Consider the following 22,327-nt stretch of genomic DNA (forward strand, 5'->3'; position numbering starts at 1 on the left):
TCAACATTCAACCTTCCCAAAGGAGCAACAAACGTAAATGTAATGTGGAAAATAATCGGTATTATTGCATTTTGAACCACATTATTTTTATCTTATGCATCATTCATATGAGGTAAGGTTAGGGCCTAACCCTACCTACCATTAAGACAAAGTTAGGTTTAATTTAGTTTTGTAAATTACGTGGTCGAGAAATAATTTCATAGCAGTTAGCCTGTTGAGGAGGTAGCCCCAGTGAGTTAGCTTATTTAGAAAGGTGTAGGATCATGATTTACGCCAGTAATGGGTGTTATTAGAGAGTTTGCTCCTATTCACAGACTTTTTGTGTGTTTTCTTTCATATGCTTGGGCCAAAATAGGGAGATTGGTATTATTGCAGTTTTTCACAACTATAGAATCGATTTTTTTTTTAAAGCATTTAAGATAGATGTAGGATAGATGATTAGTGGGCTCATATTTTATACCTTGACTTGACATGACTAGTTATGTTACCCGTTCTTATAATTTCTTATGTTTGCTGTGTGGTTGGTGTGTGGGTTAGTGGATGTCATGGTTTTTGACCTGATCTCGTGTTTTGTAAGGTCACCCTGTGTACATAAGCTCTCTCTCTGTCTTTGTAATTCAGTTGCCTCGGAAGATGTATTGAATAAAGACAAAAGCTAAGGTGCTCCATTGTTTCCCTTTTCCCTGAGTGATTTTATCAATATATATATATATATATATATATATATATATATATATATATATATATATATATATATATATATATATATATATATATATATATATATATATATATATATATATATATATATGTAACCGGTCGGAATTACTGGACTTTAATTTCTCACTTGACTTGGGGTTTATTAAAGATTATTAGATGGTAATTGCAGTGGAAGCGCCCCTTAGAGAGAAATCCCGAACCAGCACAAGAGCACTTAAATTTACTAAACAAAATGAATTGTCCGTGACCCGTGGAAGGATAGCGTCTGTGACTGGGATGAATGAGACACACTGTAAAATTTACACTTATATTCCCTCCAACACTACAAACACAATCAATAATGGTACACCAATATGCGCACCTCTTAACCTGAACTTAAAACACTACTCTGGGGAATAAAAGTTATACATGATGTTAAAATTATTAGACACTCAGGCAATGCCTCATTAGAGAACAATAAGTTTAAAGTATTAAGAAATGTTGCTTGCACACATGAAACAGGCCTTAAGGCCTTTCAACAAAATAATATCCAGCACTGAGAAAATGGTATTAAAAAATAAGAAATTATTAACTCTACAATGAATAGGCCTTAAGGGCACTCAACAAAATTACATTACCCCAACAGATGCACACTTCCTAACCTAACTTAAGCACTACTCTGGAGAACAAAGGTTATACCTGAGATTGAGATTATAAAGAAATATTAAATGCACACAGTATACATTAGTAACTGAAAAAATAGTATCAACTACACACAAAAATATTGTCACTATTATTAAGAAGTCACTGAGTCCAATACCCGTGAACCATGCTTCCTAACCTAACACACACACAGATTCCACCTGCACTCCGTAGCCGTTTAAGGCACAACCAACAGGCACCCGTAGCTTAAGGCCCAAATCAGCCTTTTTCCACCTTGGGAAGTGTACCTCTAAACTCCACTGACTCTTGGCCCCAGTGTGCGACCCTGTATCACTCAGCTGGCTTCACTTTACCCCCAGTACATCCATGAAACGGAAGGGAGTGAGCCAATCAGACCTTGTACAGTTGAGAGAAGCTTTAGCTTCCCGTTAGCAAAAGGGTTTCACTAAGCTGCTTGAGATATGTGGTATTGTGAGCCGAGGTGGAGGAGAGCTGATGACCCCAACGATCCTCCTGTCGTTAGCTGGGCACCCAGGCGGCTAGATTCACTCAAGAGATCCTTTGATACCCCGCTAAACAGTGACAGGCCTACACTGATCGGTCCAACGGCGACAATCGCCAATTCTCAATCATCAACGGCAGTCTCAAACGGCAGTCAATCTCTCGCAGTCATCACTCTCGCAGTCAATTTCTCGCAGTCAAGTGGGTTCTGACGGAAACCCTGAAATGAACTCACTGTTAGCTCTTGTTAACTTTATCACTGCCCTATCTAAACCCTGTCTGAGATCGAATGAGACTTACTTGTTATACTGCAATAGCGCAACACAGGTGACTAGGCCACGTGACTATTTCTGTGACGGACGCGCAGGGACGTCTTGTTGATCCGAATGCTTCCTCGTGACTCAGAGCTAGCCAGCCTCGTGTCCTCTCAAGGCGTTAGCTTAGGCCTACGTGACATATTTTCAGCCTAACTAATACCTCCTTGGAACATCCGTAACATTATTCAGACTGATAAACGACCTATAATAATTTCAAATTCAATAATAGTCCCTTAACTTCATGAATCGCATCATTATTAATTCGGCAAATTACATTTAATCTCATATAGGCCTAGTTCCACAAACCTCTCGCTATGTGTGGGGAGCACTCTCTTCCCTCAGACGACCTTGAAAACTCAGTATCGCCAATGGCACGGCGTTTGAAATTACACTGAAATTTCTGAATATTACATATATATATATATATATATATATATATATATATATATATATATATATATATATATATATATATATATATATATATATATATATATATATATATATATATATATATATATATCATTCTTATCCAACTTACTGATATTATCTGGGCAGAATTATAATATTAACTATTTTTTTTTTTCATAGTTTCTGTTATTTCTATATTCATGTTTTCTAAGTTAATATCATTTCAAAGTCTTTATTTCTGTCTGTTTATTACTTCATTTTCTATATTTAACTTCTCTTACTTATTATTTTTCTTTCAGTGTCAGTATTTATTTCTTATATCTTCCTCTTACTTATCAAAATCATTATTATACTTGCAAGGGTAGTCTGCCACCACCTAGTCTTTTATTAGAATATAACTGATAACATTAAAACTGGACAGTGATTACAAAAGATCATCAAGACCGTCTTAGTGATAGGAAAGTGTAAATCGATGAAGGATTTTTAATGCTAGAGGCGATTGTATTTTTAAAAACTGAATTTCCAACCAGTTGGGGGTACATCCCAGGTCAGGAGGCATACAACCACAAAATCATTGCCATATGACAAAACTTTTTTTTTATTAAGTTGTGGTCATGGCTGTGATAAAGGCCAACCAGGGAGTGTAGTACTGTGTCTTTAGTTTAATCAGTTCATAGTATCATCAGAGACCGCGGAAGAGGTTGTAAATAACTTAAAGTGAATACAAATTGGGAAGCAGGCTGGAAAGGCACCACTGCCAGCTGAAACCAAGTCGTATTATAGGTGCCACAGAGACTTTAAGTTTTATTTTGTTTGTGTGCTTTCTCATGGACTGAAACTGTGCCTACGTTACACCATTCACAGGGAGATACAGTGTACACAGTGATAGCACAAAGAGATATAGTCCTCGATAAGAACAGGAAAAGAAAGTATAAGGAAATACTAGTTAAAATAATAAAATAAATAAAATCAATAAGCTTGGCCATCTGTAAAGACATTCTATTACCACCCCAAAGAAAGTTTATTTTATTTTTCTGCGTTTCTAAGGACTGAGTGGGTGTACAAAATCCGTTATTCCTAGCAAAATGCAGTGTACATAGAGTTAGCACATAAATACTGACAAACCGCCGAAGTGAACTGAAAAGAATAAAGAAATAAAAATAAGAGAAGAAAAAACAGAAGACATCCCTAAAAGCAACAGGGGAGGTTAAATCCAGCAGAGGGGAGCTAAATACTGTTTTTTTGTTTGTGTTTTTAATAGGTGTAGATTTTTACAGTGTCCACCCACAACAACAACAACCATGAGGTATATGATGATATGTAACTGCAGGGGGATGACGGATATGGATAATACAGGCCTGACCAATGCAACGTTAAGGACAGTGGTTGTCAACCTGAGGGCCATGGCCCCCAAGGGAGCCACGGCAAGAATTTAGGGAAGCCACAGCGAGCTGTTATAAATTGTACGTTTCCAAATAATGTTGGGAATCTGAATTAAACAAAACTTGTATTACTTATTTTGACTTGGCAGAAGAGAATTTTCATTCTTTATTGTCATTTTGTTTAATCATAACGACAATACAATTTTAATATTTACATACTCTGGTGCTAATTTTTTTTTATTTTTTACGGATTATTTAAGATTTCACAGGTCCAGTCCCTGTCTGTGTGACAGGCTCTGGACCGAGCTGCTGAACTGACTTGTTCAGTACGTGTCCGTGTGTCATCCCTTTGCAAGTGGTGATAGGACCGAATGATCTAAGTCTGGCCTGGGATACCATCACGAAAACAGTGCAGTGTATTATCTCTGAACCATATATTGTGTTTGAGCTTGACTCAAGCATAATATACTCCGTAATTGGTGTTACTTATTTTGTTTCATAATTCATGTGGTCGTTGCTTTATTGTTGTCCATACTCATTCTTTACTTATATAATCCTACCATTTTTAGTGCTAAATTGGTATGACTCATTATTCTTCTCATTCTTCCAAGTTGGGCAGTGCTTGTCAAAGGAGGCGTGTTCTTGCTTACAGGAAGTACACTTCAGTTTGCTAGCTTGAGTGTGAATGTTTACCTGTGTGCATGTTTGTGTATGACTGTATGTGTGCTTTATGTGTGAGTGCATGGGCGTGTTATGTGTGTGAATGTGTGTGTGTGTTTGCCATTCTAACTCTTGTCCTATTTATCTGTCCTTCTTCATCATTCCTTAGACTTTATCACTTGTCTGTTTGTCTGTTCTGGGAGAAAAATGAAGGAGACCACGAGGATGTTGAAACTTCCTCAAGGGGGGGAATGGAGTGAAAAAGGTTGAGAACCACTGGTTTAGGAAGATACTAACTGCCGTAAAGCATGAAGGCTGTTGCTGGTATTGCCCTGACTGCATAGTAAAGGTGAAAGAGGCGATTGCAAGCCATAAGGGAACATGTTCCCTAGGGACGAAAATAGATGACGCTGCTGAAGCCCTGCTGGTTGCCAAACTAGAGCAAGTTGGGAAAGAGATCCTTGCTAAGACTGAAGAAGTAGCCGATAGAATGAAGGTGGTTGCTAAGAGGAGTTATGCTGAAGCATTAGCAGGGCCACAGGGGATGGCGGAGAGTAATGCAGGATCAGAACAGGTTCTACAGAAGCTAGGGACTCTGAAGAAGTGTGTCGAAGAAATGAAAATAAACGGACCTACTGTTAGGGGAGAGGAGGAACAAAGGGAACGTTTCCAGTGCAGGAACAATGTAATAGTTTTCGGAGTCCCCGAGAGCCAGGCAGAAGGCACTGAGAGTAAGGTAACACACGATAAGATGCAGTTTCAGAATATTTGTACAGAGGTTCTGAAGATGCCATCAACCCCTCAAGATGTGAGGAGGCTGGAACAAAAGCAGGGGGATAAGCCTCGTCCCCCCAGGATCACACTAGCGAGCGGGGAAGAGAAATGGCAAGTTATTTGGCAGGCAAAAAACTTAGCAAGGAGCGAGGCATTTCGGGATGTATTCATTCACTCATATCGCACGGTAAGGCAGAGGGAACAGCACAAGAAACTCCTGAAGGACTTGAAACAGAAGAGGGAGAAGTTAAGGAGGAAGGGGGACGGGTGTACATGGATTATATTCAGGGGGAGGGTAGTGGAAGCAAGTGTGCTGACACAGGGCCAGGGGGCAGCAGCCCACCCTCCACCCGCTCTACCCCCCACCCGTGAGGTGGTAACAGCTTCGCCTACCAGGCAGGAGAAGGCGAGCGCCGTGTAAACAAAGACATTTCTAACCACACCCTGAAAAATACATTGTACTTAGCAAATGCTGCAGCTTCTGAGAATAGGGGGGGGGGGGGTTAGTACTAAGAGCAGAGACGTTACCAAGAAACACTACTGAAAGTACACCAACCAGATATTGTGGGAGTTGTCGAACTGTTGTACGAGAACAGGAGAATCGACCCAGAGGAATGTGAGTTCAGTATTGCTGGATATGACTCATTTACGAACCTTTCTCAAGAAACTTGCAAGAGGGGTGTGGTTATCTATGCTAGGCAAGACCTTAGAGCCAGCCAGGCGAGGGTACAGGAAGAGGATGTTTTTGAAGAGTCCAAGTGGTGTAAAATTAAATTAATGGAAGGGGACATACTTATCGTTGGGTGTATCTACAGATCCTAAAACTGTGGCCCACTAAATCAAAGGAAATTAAGAGCTTTAATAGACAACACAGCGATGCTCAACCCTAGCCACCTCCTTATCATAGGGGACTTTAACTATGGCGACATCGACTGGAGAAACGAGTGCACCCCAAATGACTTGAATAACCCTGCTATTTTTTTTGTAGGAACTCTGAGAGATAATTTTCTGTGCCAACATGTTAGAGACCCGACACATTACAGAGGGGAGCAAACACCCAAGCCACTAGACCTCATCATAACAAACGAGGAGGTTATGGTGGCCAAACTGGAACACCTTGTCCCAGTTGGCACCATTCACCATATAGTGTTGTCATTCAGATTTACTGTTACCTAGTTCAGGATAAGGCCAGGCCAAGGTGCAAATATTACAAGGGAAATTACAACGGGATGAGGGAAGAGATGAGGGGTATCAACTGGCCTGGCTCATTAAGGCACAAGAATGCAGACATTACGCTGAATATCATAACTAGTAAAGTGACCCATTTGATCAATAAATATATACCCAAGAAAACCCAGTGCCTCTAGGAATACGAGGGGATCCCGACAAATGAACCACGCGGTCGACAAAGTTAAGAAGAAAACCCAGAAATTCAAGACGTGGGTTGGATCAAACGATGAGCAGGACAGGAGGATGTATGCAAGAGTCAGAAACCAAGCAAAGATAGAGTGTGGAAGGGCTGAAAAGGAGTTCCAGAGGCTGCTTGCAAGCGAGGTCAAGTCAAACCCAAAGGCGTTTTACCGCTAAGCAAAGTCGAAATTAAAACGTTAGTAGGAGTATCAGACCTGAGGCTTGAAGATGGTAGTTACACAGATTCTGACCAGGATAAAGATGAGGCATTGAACAGCTTCTTTTCCTCGGTGTTCACAAGAGAGGATGCGATTAACCTTCGATACAGCACTGACCCAAATTGTGTTCACAGAAGAGGGTATTAGAAATAAACTGTTAAAGCTGAAGGTCCATATGAGTCCCGGCCCTGACATGGTGCATTCTAGAGAGCTAAGAGAGTTGTGCAACGAGCTTGCCGAGCCCCTGGAAATCCTGTTTTGTAAATGCCTTGATGAACAAAAGGTCCCCAGTGAAAGGAAAGTGGCTTATGTGAGTCCTATCTTCAAAGAAGGGCGATCGTCACTCCTCGAACAACTATATACCGGTGAGCCTGACCAGCATAATATGTAAAGTACTTGAAAATATTATCAGAGATGCCGCACTGGAACATCTACTACGAAACAACCTTGCAAAGGATTGCCAACACGGTTTTATGCTTAACACAATTGCTCAAGGTATTGGATATTTGTACCCATATTCTGGAACGGGGTGGTAATATCGACAATATTTGCCTAGATTTTGCCAAGGCTTTCGACAGTGTACCCCACGAAAGGCTGAAAATCAAACTGGAAGGGTACGGAATTCGGGGAAATGTCCTATCGTGGATAGAAGACTTTCTACATGACCGCAAGCAGTGTGTGGTGATTAATGGCACGAAATCGTCATCCGTACCTGTCACAAGTGGGGTACCACATGGCAGTGTATTGGGCCCGCTGTTGTTTGTTTGTTTCATAAATGACATGCCTGACGTTGTACACTCCTCCAAACAAATGTTTGCCGATGACGCCAAGTTATTTCGGGAAATCAGGAACCAAGCGGACTGTGAAGAGTTGCAGAAGGACCTCTGTGGGCTCCAAGAAGGGTCGAAGAAATGGCTGCCGTGATTCAATGTCACGAAGTGTAAGAGGATGCACCTGGGGCGTACCAACGGTAAGGAGGCGTATCATATGTCCCAACGGGATGAAGAAACTGCACTAGTTGAGACTGTGTGTGAGAAGGACCTAGGTGTGTATGTTGACAATGAGCTGAAGTTCTCGGGCCATTGTGAGAAGAAGGTAAATCAGGCAAATAAATTATTGGGTCTTATAAGAAGGTCGTTCAGATATCTAGACGGTCCGTCCCTCGTGACGATCTTCAGGAGTGAAGTGCTTCCCCATCTGGAGTACTGTCACCCCATCTGGTCCCCGAGATATGCTAGGGACTGTCAGTTGGTTGAAAATGTTCAAAGGAGGGCCACCAAACTGGTGCCTGCACTTCGGCACCTCAGCTACCCTGAGAGATTGGAGCGCCTGAACTTGCCTAGCTTATACTACAGACGGGCAAGGGGGGACCTAGTTGAGGTGTATAAGCATCTCAGGGGGCACTACTCAGTTGAGTGTCCTTACTTGGAGCTGGCGGACGCTCGCCCCACAAGGGGTCACAGCTCAATATTGAAGAAGCCGCAAGTCCAGAAAACATTGAGGGCAAACTTTTTCGGAGAGAGGGTTGTAAACTCTTGGAACAATCTACCAGAGAGTGTTGTGACGGCACCGAGTGTGAGCTCTTTCAAGAGAAGACTTGACCAACACTGGAGCAGGTTCAGGTACATCCAGGAGCCGGTGCATGCCCAGTATTTGCTAACAGTGCGTGACAGAGACGTGACCGATCGCCCGGGCGGCTAGCGAGCCTATCTTTTGGTGAAGAATTTAAATGAAAAGAGACGTGACCGATCGCCCAAGCGGCTAACAAGCCGATCAGTGGCGAAGAGGATAAAAGTAAAAATAATGGGGTATCCTCGACGTTGTCATCACAAAAACCTGCAGCGAGACCCTCAGCTAGATCGAAAGAAATCGCCAGGATTCGTTTGATGATAATAACCAGGAAATCAACATTCAGGATTCACCTGACAGGTCCCGTAAATTGCTAACGAAATTCCCGGTTTCCACTCTGTTCATCGTTTCCATCAGAATGGAAAACTCATCAACCGGCTTGTTGTCGTCTGAAGTATCCCAGTCCCTCCCCCGCCAGCTATCGTCTTCAGTTTCTTTCCGTCTCCATTCCTTTGAACTAGGCCAAACAACCATGGTGCTTGAAGTGCTGGGGAATCAGTCATATATCCCGATACTTCTCCAATGAAATATGCCTGGTGTGCTGAGGCCCAAGACTCCCGTGCATACTCTCACCGGATTCCTTCATCGCCCACTACCTCCGATGCCTATTGCCTATACCTTGGGACGATCTCCCTTGTCTGCGTCAGATACCTCTCACTGGAAATTAGATGTCCTTGCTGTCATGACCGAGGAGTCGATGTCTGGCATGGTTGCTTCAGACGCCAGTCCGCCGCTCTAGCCTCTGTTCAAGTTTAGAAGCTCCAAAAGATGTTGGAAGCGAAAGGCAGAGCGGGGAAGATGACAGAGGAAGGAGCAGGAGGTTAGGAAGGGAATTGTAGTGGGAGAGATAGTGCCGTGGCTTTACACGACTGCATTTATTTGGTTAGCACATAGCGCACGTATTTGGTTTTTTGTCTGTGTTGGGTGTGTGATCCTCGGGTCACCACTCCTCCGGATTGTGTCAGTTCAAGTTTAGAAGCTCCAACAACTTTCCCTGAATACGAATTCGCAACCTTTCGATTTACAACAGGTACCTACTTTGCTGCTAGGTGAACAGGGACCAAGGGGGCTAAGAAGAGTGTCCAAACAACTTCCGATTGTCCGGGAATCGAACCCGTGACATCTTGCTTGCGAGGCAAGAGCGGTACCGCTTCTACCACAAGCGCCTAGCCTCTCCACCACCGCTGCCTTATGTACCTCTGGCGGGTCTAAGTGCACCAGCATTTTTGCCGCAGGACACCACACCACCTATCACCTCTACTATTCCTGATTCTGCCAAAGTTCTTACCCTCAGAGATTCTGTCAACTCTCTGATGTCTCGATATACTTCACTTGCAACACTGTTCTAACCTCTATCAATTAATATTATATAAATATGTGCTAAGGACATATATTCATTATATACATTCTATCACCCAGACTATTGAGCATACAACTACACTGAGCTTGTTCTGTCACCCCTCCTAAGATGAACAGTTTGTTTGTTTCACACAAACTCGGGTTACAACCCATAAATCTTCTCAGCCCTCCGTGTGAGAGTAGGCCTGTGTAGATTTAATGTCTGTGTTGACGTATAGATTACCTCCCCAACAACCAGACGAAGAGAGGTCATCTAGTTCACACAGTTTCCCAAAGTTCACCAGTACACAGCCAGACACCTTACCAAAGAGACGTGTTGTGTGCTTAGCTCCCCCAGACTGTACCTCTCTCTAATTATATCAGCTAATTACAAGCTAATAGCCAATGCTCAGTAGTCTGTCAACAAACAACCTTGTAACTACCAGACTATCCAATATAACTAGAAAATCACCAAGTGTATTTACATTAAACCAAGGAACAACAAGTGAAGATAACAGAACCTTTGTGCACTTGTGTAACTTACAAGCTAAGATAATTACAAGTGCAACCCAGGGCGGCTGTGACGATTTCAACTATCAACCAATCTATGACTGTATCAAAGAAGACACTCAGTGAGATTACCTAATATCTCACCCAGCTTCGTCAAAGTTACCAGAGACTACCCTACACTCATTCAGGCAAATGTTAACAAGTGAGATAGTTCGATATCAAACCACAGCCCAAACAGCACATCCTCGTTGCCAACCTTAAGTTAATGGCTGAAGTATCCAAATAGCTCAATCAATAATTGTGTGTGCCCTGTGTGCGTGCCCGGTGGGAACACGGCCGTGGTGGAATGTTGTTATAATGTCTGCCTTATAAGACATTGGTCCAGAAACATGTTGTTATGATGTTATTTTACAACAAATTAAATTGTCATTGATAAGATAGGACGTTAATTCCACCTTGTGCGATCTATGAGCTGCTGATAGCGAGGCAGTGTTGATGGAAGGCTTAGAGCAGGGGTTCTCAACCAGGGTGGAATTCCCCCCAGGGGGGGAATTCAGGTTTTCAGGGGGGGGGGGAAAACTGATTCGGGAGCAAGAGATATGTTAGATGAGAAATCAATCACAGAATTTTGGCCCTTGATGTGCGATTCCTACCCAAAAGTGGCAGAAAGAGCTATCCGTGCATTGCTTCCGTTTGTGTCGACATATCTTTGTGAGTCAGGCTTTTCAACTCTGTTGCAAATTAAAACGAAGCAACGTAGTAGATTAGAGGTAGAAAATGACCTGCGTTGTGCCCTTTCAAGCACTCCTCCGCGTATCCCAGAATTGGCGAAGAAAAAACAATCACAGGTTTCTCATTGACTGTAATCTTCATCTGAATAAAATTAATTACAAATTTACAATATCCTGGTATTCTATTGAACTTTTTGTTTATTGCATTATGATTCAGTTTGGTCTGTTAAGTAATTCATTATAAATAAAAAAAAACTATTTTACTTTTATTCAAGTTTTATAAATCCATCAACATTTTCAATTGGCATTTAATTTGTAAAACTCCACTATAAAAATAATCCATGTAAAATTGTAAATGTATATGCACTAATATGGAAAAAATAAAGGATTTTCAGTATTATATGCATATTATTTGGAATGCACTTTTTGAGGCAGACAATCTTGGAAAGGAGGGGGGAGTGACATTCTGACATATGGTGAAAGGGGTGCATGGGGCAAACAAGGTTGAGAACCACTGGCTTAGAGAGTGTGAGGTTCATGGCGCCGGGGAAAGACCGGGGGTGGAGGTGTTGTGTGTCTGGGTAGCTAAGTGTTGTTCACTAGGAAATAGCACCTACTGATTTATTTTTTCATGGTTCAAAAGTGCATGTATGGTTATTTCAACTGATGAACTTATTATATAGTAACTAATATGGATGTGTTTGTTACTACCCAGCAACTGTCTACTATGTTCTAGCAGGTAGACATCAATACACATATGCTACGTGACACTCGGGTGTTCGTATGAAAAGCATATCCTGTGGTCTATTACGACATACTACACCAACATGTCAGGGAAATATAGTGAGGAGAGAATAGGTAAGCAAGCCTAGACTCAATATACACACATTGTGATACAGTGTTCCAATAAAGCTGTTTACCAGACTTTGCGCCAAGTCTGTTTAACTTGTGTATAATATTAGGGAAATCAGTGTGTGATTACGGTTACTTATATCAATACTGCTGGACATCACGTCTTTGACGTAATCGTTTCATTTTATTTTGACATGATTTCTACTCACTGGTGCAGCCGTTTACCTCAGCCCCATCTAGCTTCGACCAGGTCCCCGCACAGTTAGCGAAATCGTCAACACACGTCACTACCCGACAAAAATTTACTACAGGCACTGACGTTATATTTGGTAATCTGAATATCACATGTATAGACAGAAATTGTATACCAACTATTATAGATGTAGGGGGAATCTCAAACACTGTGATATGACTATTTTGATGGGGTTGCGCCAGCCCATTCATATCGACAAAATACAATATAAACAAACACACATGTGCCACTCTAACAAACTGTCCCAACTGATGTACCAGTTATGATTCCTGGCAATTGTCCCTCTAGTCTCTAAATTTACTCATCTCAACGTGTACATGCCCAGACACAACTAAAAACACGAGGATATGAAATACGACTTTGATGGATATAATTTATAACTTACCATTAATATAAATGGCTGGGGCATCAGGGTTGAGGTCGGAAGTAATGCCCAGGGCGTGCCAGGGGTCGATAGAGCCGTTAGGAAAGACGACTCTTGTCACATTCAGGTCACGTCCACCGAAGATTGTGTTTGTTCTCTTGACACCTGCCTCTAGGAGACTTAAGTCGAACCTGTACACAAGATAAGGTAAGAACAATGTCCTGTAAAAGGTCTTCAAGTGTAAACATTATTCTGTAAGATGTCTTAAAGTGTAAACAATATCGTGTAAAATGTCTTGAAGTGTAAACATTATCATATAAAATGTCTTAATGTGTAAACATTATCGTGTAAAATGTCTGAAACTGTAAAAATAGAATGGAATTTTTAGATAGTACCTGTGGTTATGTTTACTCCGGGGAACATGTGGGTATTTTACACATGGGCACTTTTGGGTATGTTTACCCCTGGGCAGTTATGGCGATGTTTACAACTGGGCACTTGTGGGTAAGTTTACATCTGGACACCTAAGGCTATGACTGGGACAACATTGTAGGTGACTATGAATCTGAAGACTTCCAAGATGCAGTACACGACAATTTTTTGAAACAACTAATTACAGAACCTACTAGAGGTGACAATATATTAGACCTAGTATTAACAAATAAAGAAAATATTATCAGAGATATCACAATAGGGGAAGAACTAGGTAACAGTAATCACAGAGAAATCAGGTTCACCCTAAATTGGGAAACGAAAAACAATGACAATATGGTCAGCATCCCAAACTTTCGGTTGGCGGATTATCAGGGGTTAAGAAGGTACCTAGGTGAGGTCACCTGGGAACAGTCAGGTCAGTCCCCAGAAGGAAGGGGTGAGGCCACAGATGACACAACAATTGACCATGACTATAATATATTCACTAGTAAACTACGTAAAGCACAAGAACAAAATATACCATGCAGAAAAATTCAGTCAAATAAGAATGAGCCAAGGTGGATGACCAGAAAAATTAAATATGACATAGGAATAAAGAAAGGAATTTATAAGAAATTAAAGGGAGGGGAGGAGCAGCTCAGAATTAGGTATTATGAACTATCTAGGAATGTTAAGAAAAATTTAAGGAAAGCAAAGAGAGACTATGAAATCAGAATAGCAAGAGAATCCAAGGCGAATCCCAAGGAATTTTTCCAGGTATATAGAACAAAGGTCAAGGACAAAGTTGGGCCTTTAAAGTCAGGAAGGGGGCAAGTGATCAATGGCAGTGAAGAAATAAGCAAAGCATTGAACAGCTACTTTTTATCAGTTTTCACAGAAGAAACTTGCAAGGAAATTCCAGAGGTGAAACTGATATTTCAAATTAACCTACGACTCTCAGCATGGGTTTACAAAGGGAAAATCTTGTCTAACAAATCTGCTAACGTTTTTTAGGAAAGTCTTCGAGGTAGTAGATAAGTACGAAAATTACGATGTTATTTACTTAGACTTTAGCAAAGCATTTGACAGAGTACCGCAGCAGAGGCTTCTGAGAAAAGTTAAGGCTCATGGTATCGAGGGGAAAGTCTCAAATTGGATAAAATCATGGCTCACCAATAAAACGCAGAGGGTCAGAGTAGATGGTGTTAAATCTGAGTGGGGCTGTGTAACCAGTGGGGTTCCCCAGGGGTCAGTACTAAGCCCACTCTTGTTCATAATCTACACAAACAATCTAGATACTGGGATCAGCAGTGACATAAGCAAGTTTGCGGATGACACCAAAATAGGGCGGCAGATTAATTCAGGGCAGGATGCAAATGCACTACAGGTGGATTTAAATAAACTGCAGGGGTGGTCAGAAAAATGGCAAATGAAATTCAACACCAGCAAGTGCAGCGTACTTAATATTGGAAGAAAAAATACTGTTAATGTATACAGCCTTAACAACATCAACCTAGAGAAGTCGACTTGTGAATGAGACTTAGGGGTACTTGTAAGCCCGGACCTATGGCCTAGAAAACAGTGCGTTAATGTTCGAAATTAGGCAAACAGAGTATTAGGTTTTATATCTAGAAGTGTAAGTAATAAGAGTGCAGAGGTCTTATTGCAACTATATCTTGAGCTAGTCAGGCCGCACCTAGATTATGGGTTAAGTTCTGGTGCCCTTATTATAGAATGGATATCAATTCACTGGAGTCGGTGCAGCGAAGAATGACAAAGAGTGTGGGGAGATATGATAGAAGTATTTAAGTGGGTGAAAGGAATCAATAAAGGGGATATAGATAAAGTTCTTATAATATCCGAGCAGGGTAGGACTCGGAGCAATGGATTCAAGTTGGATAAGTTTAGGTTTAGGAGGGAGATAGGAAGAAACTGGTTTACAAATAGGGTGGTGGACGAGTGGAACAAGCTTAACAACTTTCTAGTAAGTGCTGGAACGCTGGAAAGTTTTAAAAGGAAGCTAGATAGATTCATGGATGATAGAGAGTGGTAGTAACTCTCGACAGGAGCTGCCATGCACAAGCCAACCGGCCAATTGCAGACTCCTTATTTTCTTATGTTCTTATGTTCTTATCTTTACGCTTGGGCCGATTTGGGTATATTTACACTTAGGCACCTGTGGGTTTGACCACCTATGAATCAGGCGGAGAAGACAACCAAAACTTCTTCCACAAGCACCTGACTGAAGAGTAAATAAAAAATAATAAAGATATCACAGATTTTTGGTAATATTTAACAAGTATTAACAATAATGATGACAATACTACCGGGTACTTTATTTAGGTAATATTTAATGAGTGATAATAATAGAATTAGTTGTTATTTGACGAGTGATAATAATAATGATAATATTCCTTACTCTGGGTAATATTTAACGTATAATAACAATAATTATATTGTATTACTTACTTGGGGCCATAAATATCCGCACATTGTTTGATGAAGAACTCGACGGGAAACTTGTCTCCAAATGGCTGGTTTGGTGAGTCTGAACTCTGATAGTACCCGTACTCCGTGCACGTCTGATACACCCAGAGACGACCTGCACCATGAAACAGTTCATCCTTCTATAAACATTATCAGGATAACTTAATGTCTATACATCTATCAACATTATTTAAACATTTATGAATAGTGTATCTTGTGTGCACATATGCATGTGTAGTAGTACTAAAGCCTGGACCGACATAGTGCATCAACAGTGGTACTACTAGACCGAAATAGGCAAGTAGCATATCAAGTGAGTGAGTATAACACGTAGCAAAGAAAACTTTGCTATTGTTGGTGTTCTGTTTATTGGTACAGTAAGACACTATTGTAATGTCCATGTAATTTGGGAGATATTAAACCACGTTTCGGTATAAATGTACTAGGTAGTAGGCTACTATCAAACAGGGAGGTACTACTTCCTGGTAAGATATTGGAAGCATAATGTGCTGTCTAATGGTAGACCCTGCTGCCATATGGCATCGCGAAAATTGTGACCAAGTACCAGGTTGCTGATCTGACTTTCTGCCACATTTACACACAATTGAAGGGTCTCAATTGTTTCTCTTACTTTGACAACACAACATACATATATCGTTTCTCACTATTGATCTTTTTTAATGTTTTTTATTTCTTTATTGTTCTTTATTATTATTATTATTATTGTTATTATTATTATTATTATTATTATTATTATTATTATTATTATTATTATTATCAGTGTTGTTATTATTATTATTGATTTTATTATTACATTTTCGCCCCTTAGGCCTCGATGTGGGTCAGTGACCTGTGCCCGGGTGAGCTAATCCCCGTAAAAAAACAAAAAAAAAAAAACATGTAATGGTTTACTATTATAGTCAACATAACAGGTATCATTTGTTGACACAATATTCACTCATTATCATTATATCCCTCTTATCAGTGGGCTGCATCCTTCTGCCACCGTCACCTTTGCTTTTAATTTCTGATATTCTTCTTGAGTTTCCCCATTTAATTGTATAGCGACCCATGATACAATGGAGGGCAGAAAAGGTGTTATATTACCTGTCATGAGCTGTAGCACAGTGAAAGTGGAGCCAGAACATGGACGCATGAATCATACCACTACCCATATTGTCGCATTTAGAAGTAATTTTGTAAATATGTAGGAAAAGTTAAATCTTAAGTTAATTATATAAAACCTAATTAGTACATTGTATGAATGGCAATGAAGATAATTCAAAATTAAAAAATCCTGTATAATTATAGTATAATGAAAAAGAAATATTCAAAATTGACAACTATTGGTTGCCTCGCTCAGTGAATCCATCTTCAACAGTACTGAAATGCCTTGGTTTAGTGTTCTCTGGTATGGAAGCTTCTAAGATAGCCATGAGTTTGCACTTGTTCAGACAGGCAAATAGTGAACCCACCATGCGGCTAAACTCGTATGTTCCAACAGCTGACGGGAGGTTTATTTTAATACCTGACCCAGATCTCACAATAATGAACACTTATACGATGAGTGATCAATTTTACTAGAGTTAAACAACATGAATGGGTAACTTAACTCTTGTCGTCTCTGAGGCTGATTTCCAACTCGGCCTTTTCATCTTCTGCCAAGGATAAATTGGGCCCACTATGTGTGTCATAATAAAATTATCGTAGCCTTTTCTCCCAGCTTCATCACTATAAGGAGTATGTCAACTTTAACTTCTGACATAACTGCCTGTGTGACTATGTTCACCAGCAGGTCGTTCATTGTCTTGTTCGAAAGGAATGCACTCTTCGATAAAGTACTGAAATTTGTGTACTTGATGTATCTGACGCTTAGTCACTGAAGGAGAGGCTCTGGCCATGTCGTTCACTTGCTCAGACAGTCTGTTTATGTTTTTAACATGTTCTTTAGAACAGCATCATTCAATTTCATACACAAAATTTGCTCTTTATCTCATAAACAAATCGGGGAAGATTTATAGTTCTTGCCAAGGTGCACAACCCTGTGACCCATGTGTGTAAAGTTTCAGGTCTGTAACTTCTTTCGCTTTGGAGCTATGACTGGAACAGACGCAAAGAAAGACACACAGACACAATCACGGGCAGCAACATTATCCCCACTAGTTGGTATGCGAGATCTACAACAAGACAGGTGTCTCAAAAAAAAGTATATATATATATATATATATATATATATATATATATATATATATATATATATATATATATATATATATATATATATATATCTTTTTTTTTCGTATAATTATATCATTTGAATATCTGTATTACAACAGCGCAACATCGTCCTCACTTGTTTGGTTGAAGGCCTCGCACACCATCTAGTGGGGATAATGTTGCTGTTGAAGTACAAACATTCGGGCGATCTCTTATAAAGTATAAATGCCAGTGTGTTCAAATTTTTTGAGGCACCTTGTATTTATAACTGGACGTACCTGCCATTGCTTCGTCATCTCCCCAGCTAGTAACTTGAAGTTGTTTTATCATGGCGTCATAAGTGTGATCTAAACACAACTCTCCATATTCATCTAAAATCAAAGAGTTGGCTTCTGCATATCTGGCAACATAATAATAAAATGTTGGAAAAAATTCGAAAGTAATTCACACATTACAAAAATTTATGTGAGGGTATTTTCAAAATTATCATGTGTATACGCTATGTAAAGTACATGCCTGGTTTTGTGGACCCTGGTGTATACGCATTAAAATATAATACCATCCACGTGGTACTGAAACTCAATAACAATTCCATTACTCTGTTGAAATCAAGATTCTAAATGAGAAAAAACGAAAACCAAGTTTCAGTGGTTGTTGTGTCATACCTGTCTATAGGATCACCTTCCCCGTTCATCATAATGTCACATATTGTATCCACAGTGATGTTAGTCCCCTTCACGCCCTCAAAGGCTCGGTTGTCCTTGTTGTACTGCACCACATACTCCACGTTGGCCGCAAGGTAGGAGAACAAATTAGAAACATCGTCGGCGGTCTTCCCATCCAAACGTGAACACAATCTGTGAACAAAAGTAGATTCTAAGAATTAATATATAATTCAAATGCAGTATAGTTGACGTAGATTCAAATTATCATTCTACATAAGAATACTTTAGATTTACTAATCATTCTATAAAAGGATACTTAAGATTCACTTATTCTACACCAGGATACTTTAGATACATTTATTGATTCAGTTATTTGCCAGTAAAAGCCGGCAGAATATAAAGAGTGAGATGCATTGTGGGTGACCAATAATACTGTAGTTGTAAGATGACGTAATAGAAATTACCATTTTAGGTCAACAGCTGCCATAACAAAGGTCAACAGCTGCCATAACTCAGGCCAAAAGCTGCCATAACTCAGTCAACAGCTGTCATAACTTAGATATTAATGCCTTAACATTTCTGCGTAAGTGAGAAGATGTAATGCGAAACAATAATGTTACTATCGATGGGGATAAATCTCTTACGTCCGAAACAACGTCAAAACCGGTAGTCGGGCAGATAAAAATTAATGATGTACGCTTCAACTTTTCATGATGAAACCCTTGACTATAAAACGTTTAGGAAACATTTCATATCCTTTTTCGGGTCAGGAACAAAAGGAGCCGCGCTTAATTGGATTTTCAAGATGGTAGAGCGTACAAGGACCATTGTGTTTGCTCATGACGCACAAGAAGCACCGGCTATAGCCGGACACACTATGATGGATCTCAAAACTTACATAACATCCTCAAATTGGTTTGATGACGAAGGAAAATTAACTAAGGAAAATTTATATAAAATCATTGACTTCCAACAGTATATCATGGTGCTACATGAAACTACATGCAGGGCAGCCAGAGAGAAGGAATATAAACTAGGGACTAAGCTTGTATATTACTTGGAGGAAATTTCTGAGCCGGTGGAAACTATTCCTGGGGCTCTGTCGGTAGCACCTGTAACCAGTTCTTAGGAACAACCACAAACTACCACAGGAACCAATTCCAAAAAGGCACATTTTTCCAAAATCTGAAAACGTAAGGGACATGCCACAGTTAATTGCTGGTTTGGAAGACAAAAGGACAAAAACTCATCTAGCCCGTGGCAAGATCAAGGAAAAGGATCCTCCCTGGACTCTAAAAATCCAGAGTATTCTAATCAACCAAAAAGTTCATAAGGACACTACACAGCAAATAGAATGCTCACAAATACAAAGGGCACTCCGATTAAATGGTGTGTATTACATGAGTCCCCTTACCATAATACACGATCTGGGATAGCGTCAACGGTGCAAGAAAACAACGCTTCCATCACAGGCTCATTAATCGCCTCGTTAAACAAAGTGGGGGTTTTGACTGTACAGGCGAGGATAGGTAATAATCAGTTTTCCCTAGACAGATACCGGAGCCTCAGCCAATGTTATCTCATTTGCGTCGTTCAATGAACTCAAGCGACGATAACCTCCTAATAAGTGGCCAATAAAACCTACAGACATTCCCCTGTCCGGTGTGTCAGGAATCCAATTAGACATGGCGGGGGTTATAACTCTGCCAATCCGTTTTTCTAGGTCCAGTAAAGCTTTTCTGGCGAATTTCTACATAGCAGATGGGTTAATCGGTCTTTCCACACTAAAGCAGAACAACATTAACGTTGAGCCAAGAAATCACACCGTAACGCATAACTGTAAAACTTAATACGCAATGCAAACTTCACATCTAGTGCTTACCTAGGGTGTTCGTGAAATAACTGCCTCGACAGGCATGGGGGAATCTACCACACAGAAGCAAATAGTTAAAGAGTCACTCCCTGAAACTCCACCGACTAGCTTAAAGGACATTTGTGATGAAAGCTGCAAGAACTGGATTCTAACGCCTGCTATGTTAACTGGTGTAAAACGGTTACATAGCCAGGAACTAACTAGAGTCACAGTACGTTTGCAAAATGTGAGTGAAGGAACAGAAGTTGTGTGTCTAAGTGAAAGTCCACGGATGAAAGGCTTGTCACTTGAGTCTACCTTAAGCACAGTTAGATTAGGTAGTCTCACAGATGTCCTTGTTCTCAATACAGTAGAACTGGGGGGACCAATAACTTTACGAAAGGGATGTTGTTTGGGTAATTTCCTTGTTTACGACAAAGCAGTCGTCACAGAATCAATAGGTTTACCGATAGGTAGTATAACACAAGGGGAATCGACCGAAAAACCACGTATTGAAAACAGTAGAGTTAAATATGCCACACGTAAAAGTATTTGATCATCCGCAAGGCAAACATGTTTTTTTTAGAATTATTTGCCGAGTTCAAGGAAATCATATCATCACCTGGAGAACCCCTAGGTAAAACAACGTTGACAAACCATCACATTCCACTCAAGCCGGACACTCACCAGATCTACATACCAGCATATAGGCTACCCCAAATGGAACTCACCTCTATTCCTAGTTCCCAAGAAAGATGGAGGAGGGAGACCAGTCATTGATTTCTGAAGCATCAGCCAAGCAACTGTACCAGACAGGTTCCCAATGCCTGTCCTAACTGACTTACTATAGTCTCTAAGGAAAAGACAACTCAGTCTTCAGTAACCCAGATTTGCTTAGCGGGTACTAGCAAATCCCCTTACATAAGGAATCCCTCGAGGTAACTGCGTTCAGTACTCCAATGGGACATTTCGAATTCTTATGAATGCCATTGGTTTGAGGAATCCGCCGCCAATATTCCAAAGAATGATAAATATCTTGTTTGCTGAAGTGATAGGAAACACAGTCTATGCCTATCTAGATGATCTTATCATAGTAGGCAAATATTTACAACACCATTTAAAGAAACTACGAGAATTCTTTTCAAAGCTAAAATAGCTGGAATGAAAGTGAAACTTTCCAAATGTGAATAAATTATATCCAGAATCTAATTTTTTGGACACGTAGTGGATGGCAACGGTATGCACACAGTAGATTGTAAGGTATAGGCGGTGAAGCAGTTTCCTTGGTATTACCGTTCTTTCATTGAAGGCTACACCAAGAAGACAGTTTTAATGCCCTCTAGGGCGCCTCAACGAATGCTCCGATGTTAGCCTTTCCGGACTACACCAAACCAATTACCAAGTGCACCAATGCCTCCGACCTAGGGCTAGGGGCTGTGCTCATGCAAACTGAACATCGAGGGAAGTGGCGTGTAATGCGTGTAATAGAATACGCCAGTCGCTCCCTCAACGATGCAGAAACACGTTATTCAGCTACTCACTAGGAAGCATTAGCTGTAGTGTGGTCTCCAAGCATTTTTGGGATCTCATTATCGGATATCCGATCACCGTCCACACAGATCATGTAGCCGTGACAGAACTATTTTTTTCATGGGAAGATCTTATCAGGGAGTCTAGCGCGCTGGGATCTGACCCTACAGGAGCTAGTACCCTACTCCAAGCAATATGTCAACAATACGACATCACACAAACCTTCACAACTGCCTACCATTCATCCTCAAATGGGTTGGTCGAGCGTAAAAATCGTAAAAATCTTGAGATTCTCCGACACATGGTGAATCCGACGCACAGTTCATAGGAGGACTGGTTTCCACAAGTAGCAGTATCCATCAATGAATCAATCAATAGCTTTACAAGCAAATCGCATGGTTTTTAGTCCCTAAGAAGGATGGAAGTTGGCCATTAGTCATTGATTTTCGG

The 22,327-nt window shown here is 40.5% G+C and overlaps 1 protein-coding gene across 1 annotated transcript in view; it reads right to left on the bottom strand.

Moving 5' to 3' along the window:
• Window positions 1-22,327, bottom strand: part of LOC121878143 (putative serine protease K12H4.7) — a 51,175-nt gene that overhangs the window by 1,218 nt on the left and 27,630 nt on the right. The window contains exons 4-7 of the mRNA XM_042384158.1: window positions 18,496-18,687; window positions 18,109-18,230; window positions 15,596-15,728; window positions 12,734-12,903 (exon numbers count right to left, since the gene is read on the bottom strand). Coding sequence (XP_042240092.1) covers window positions 12,734-12,903; window positions 15,596-15,728; window positions 18,109-18,230; window positions 18,496-18,687 — 617 coding nt within the window. The remainder of the gene's footprint in view (window positions 1-12,733; window positions 12,904-15,595; window positions 15,729-18,108; window positions 18,231-18,495; window positions 18,688-22,327) is intronic.

The sequence above is a fragment of the Homarus americanus genome, unplaced genomic scaffold, assembly GCF_018991925.1.
Source record: "Homarus americanus isolate GMGI-L3 unplaced genomic scaffold, GMGI_Hamer_2.0 scaffold45562, whole genome shotgun sequence".
NCBI classification, from domain to species: Eukaryota; Metazoa; Arthropoda; class Malacostraca; order Decapoda; family Nephropidae; genus Homarus; species Homarus americanus.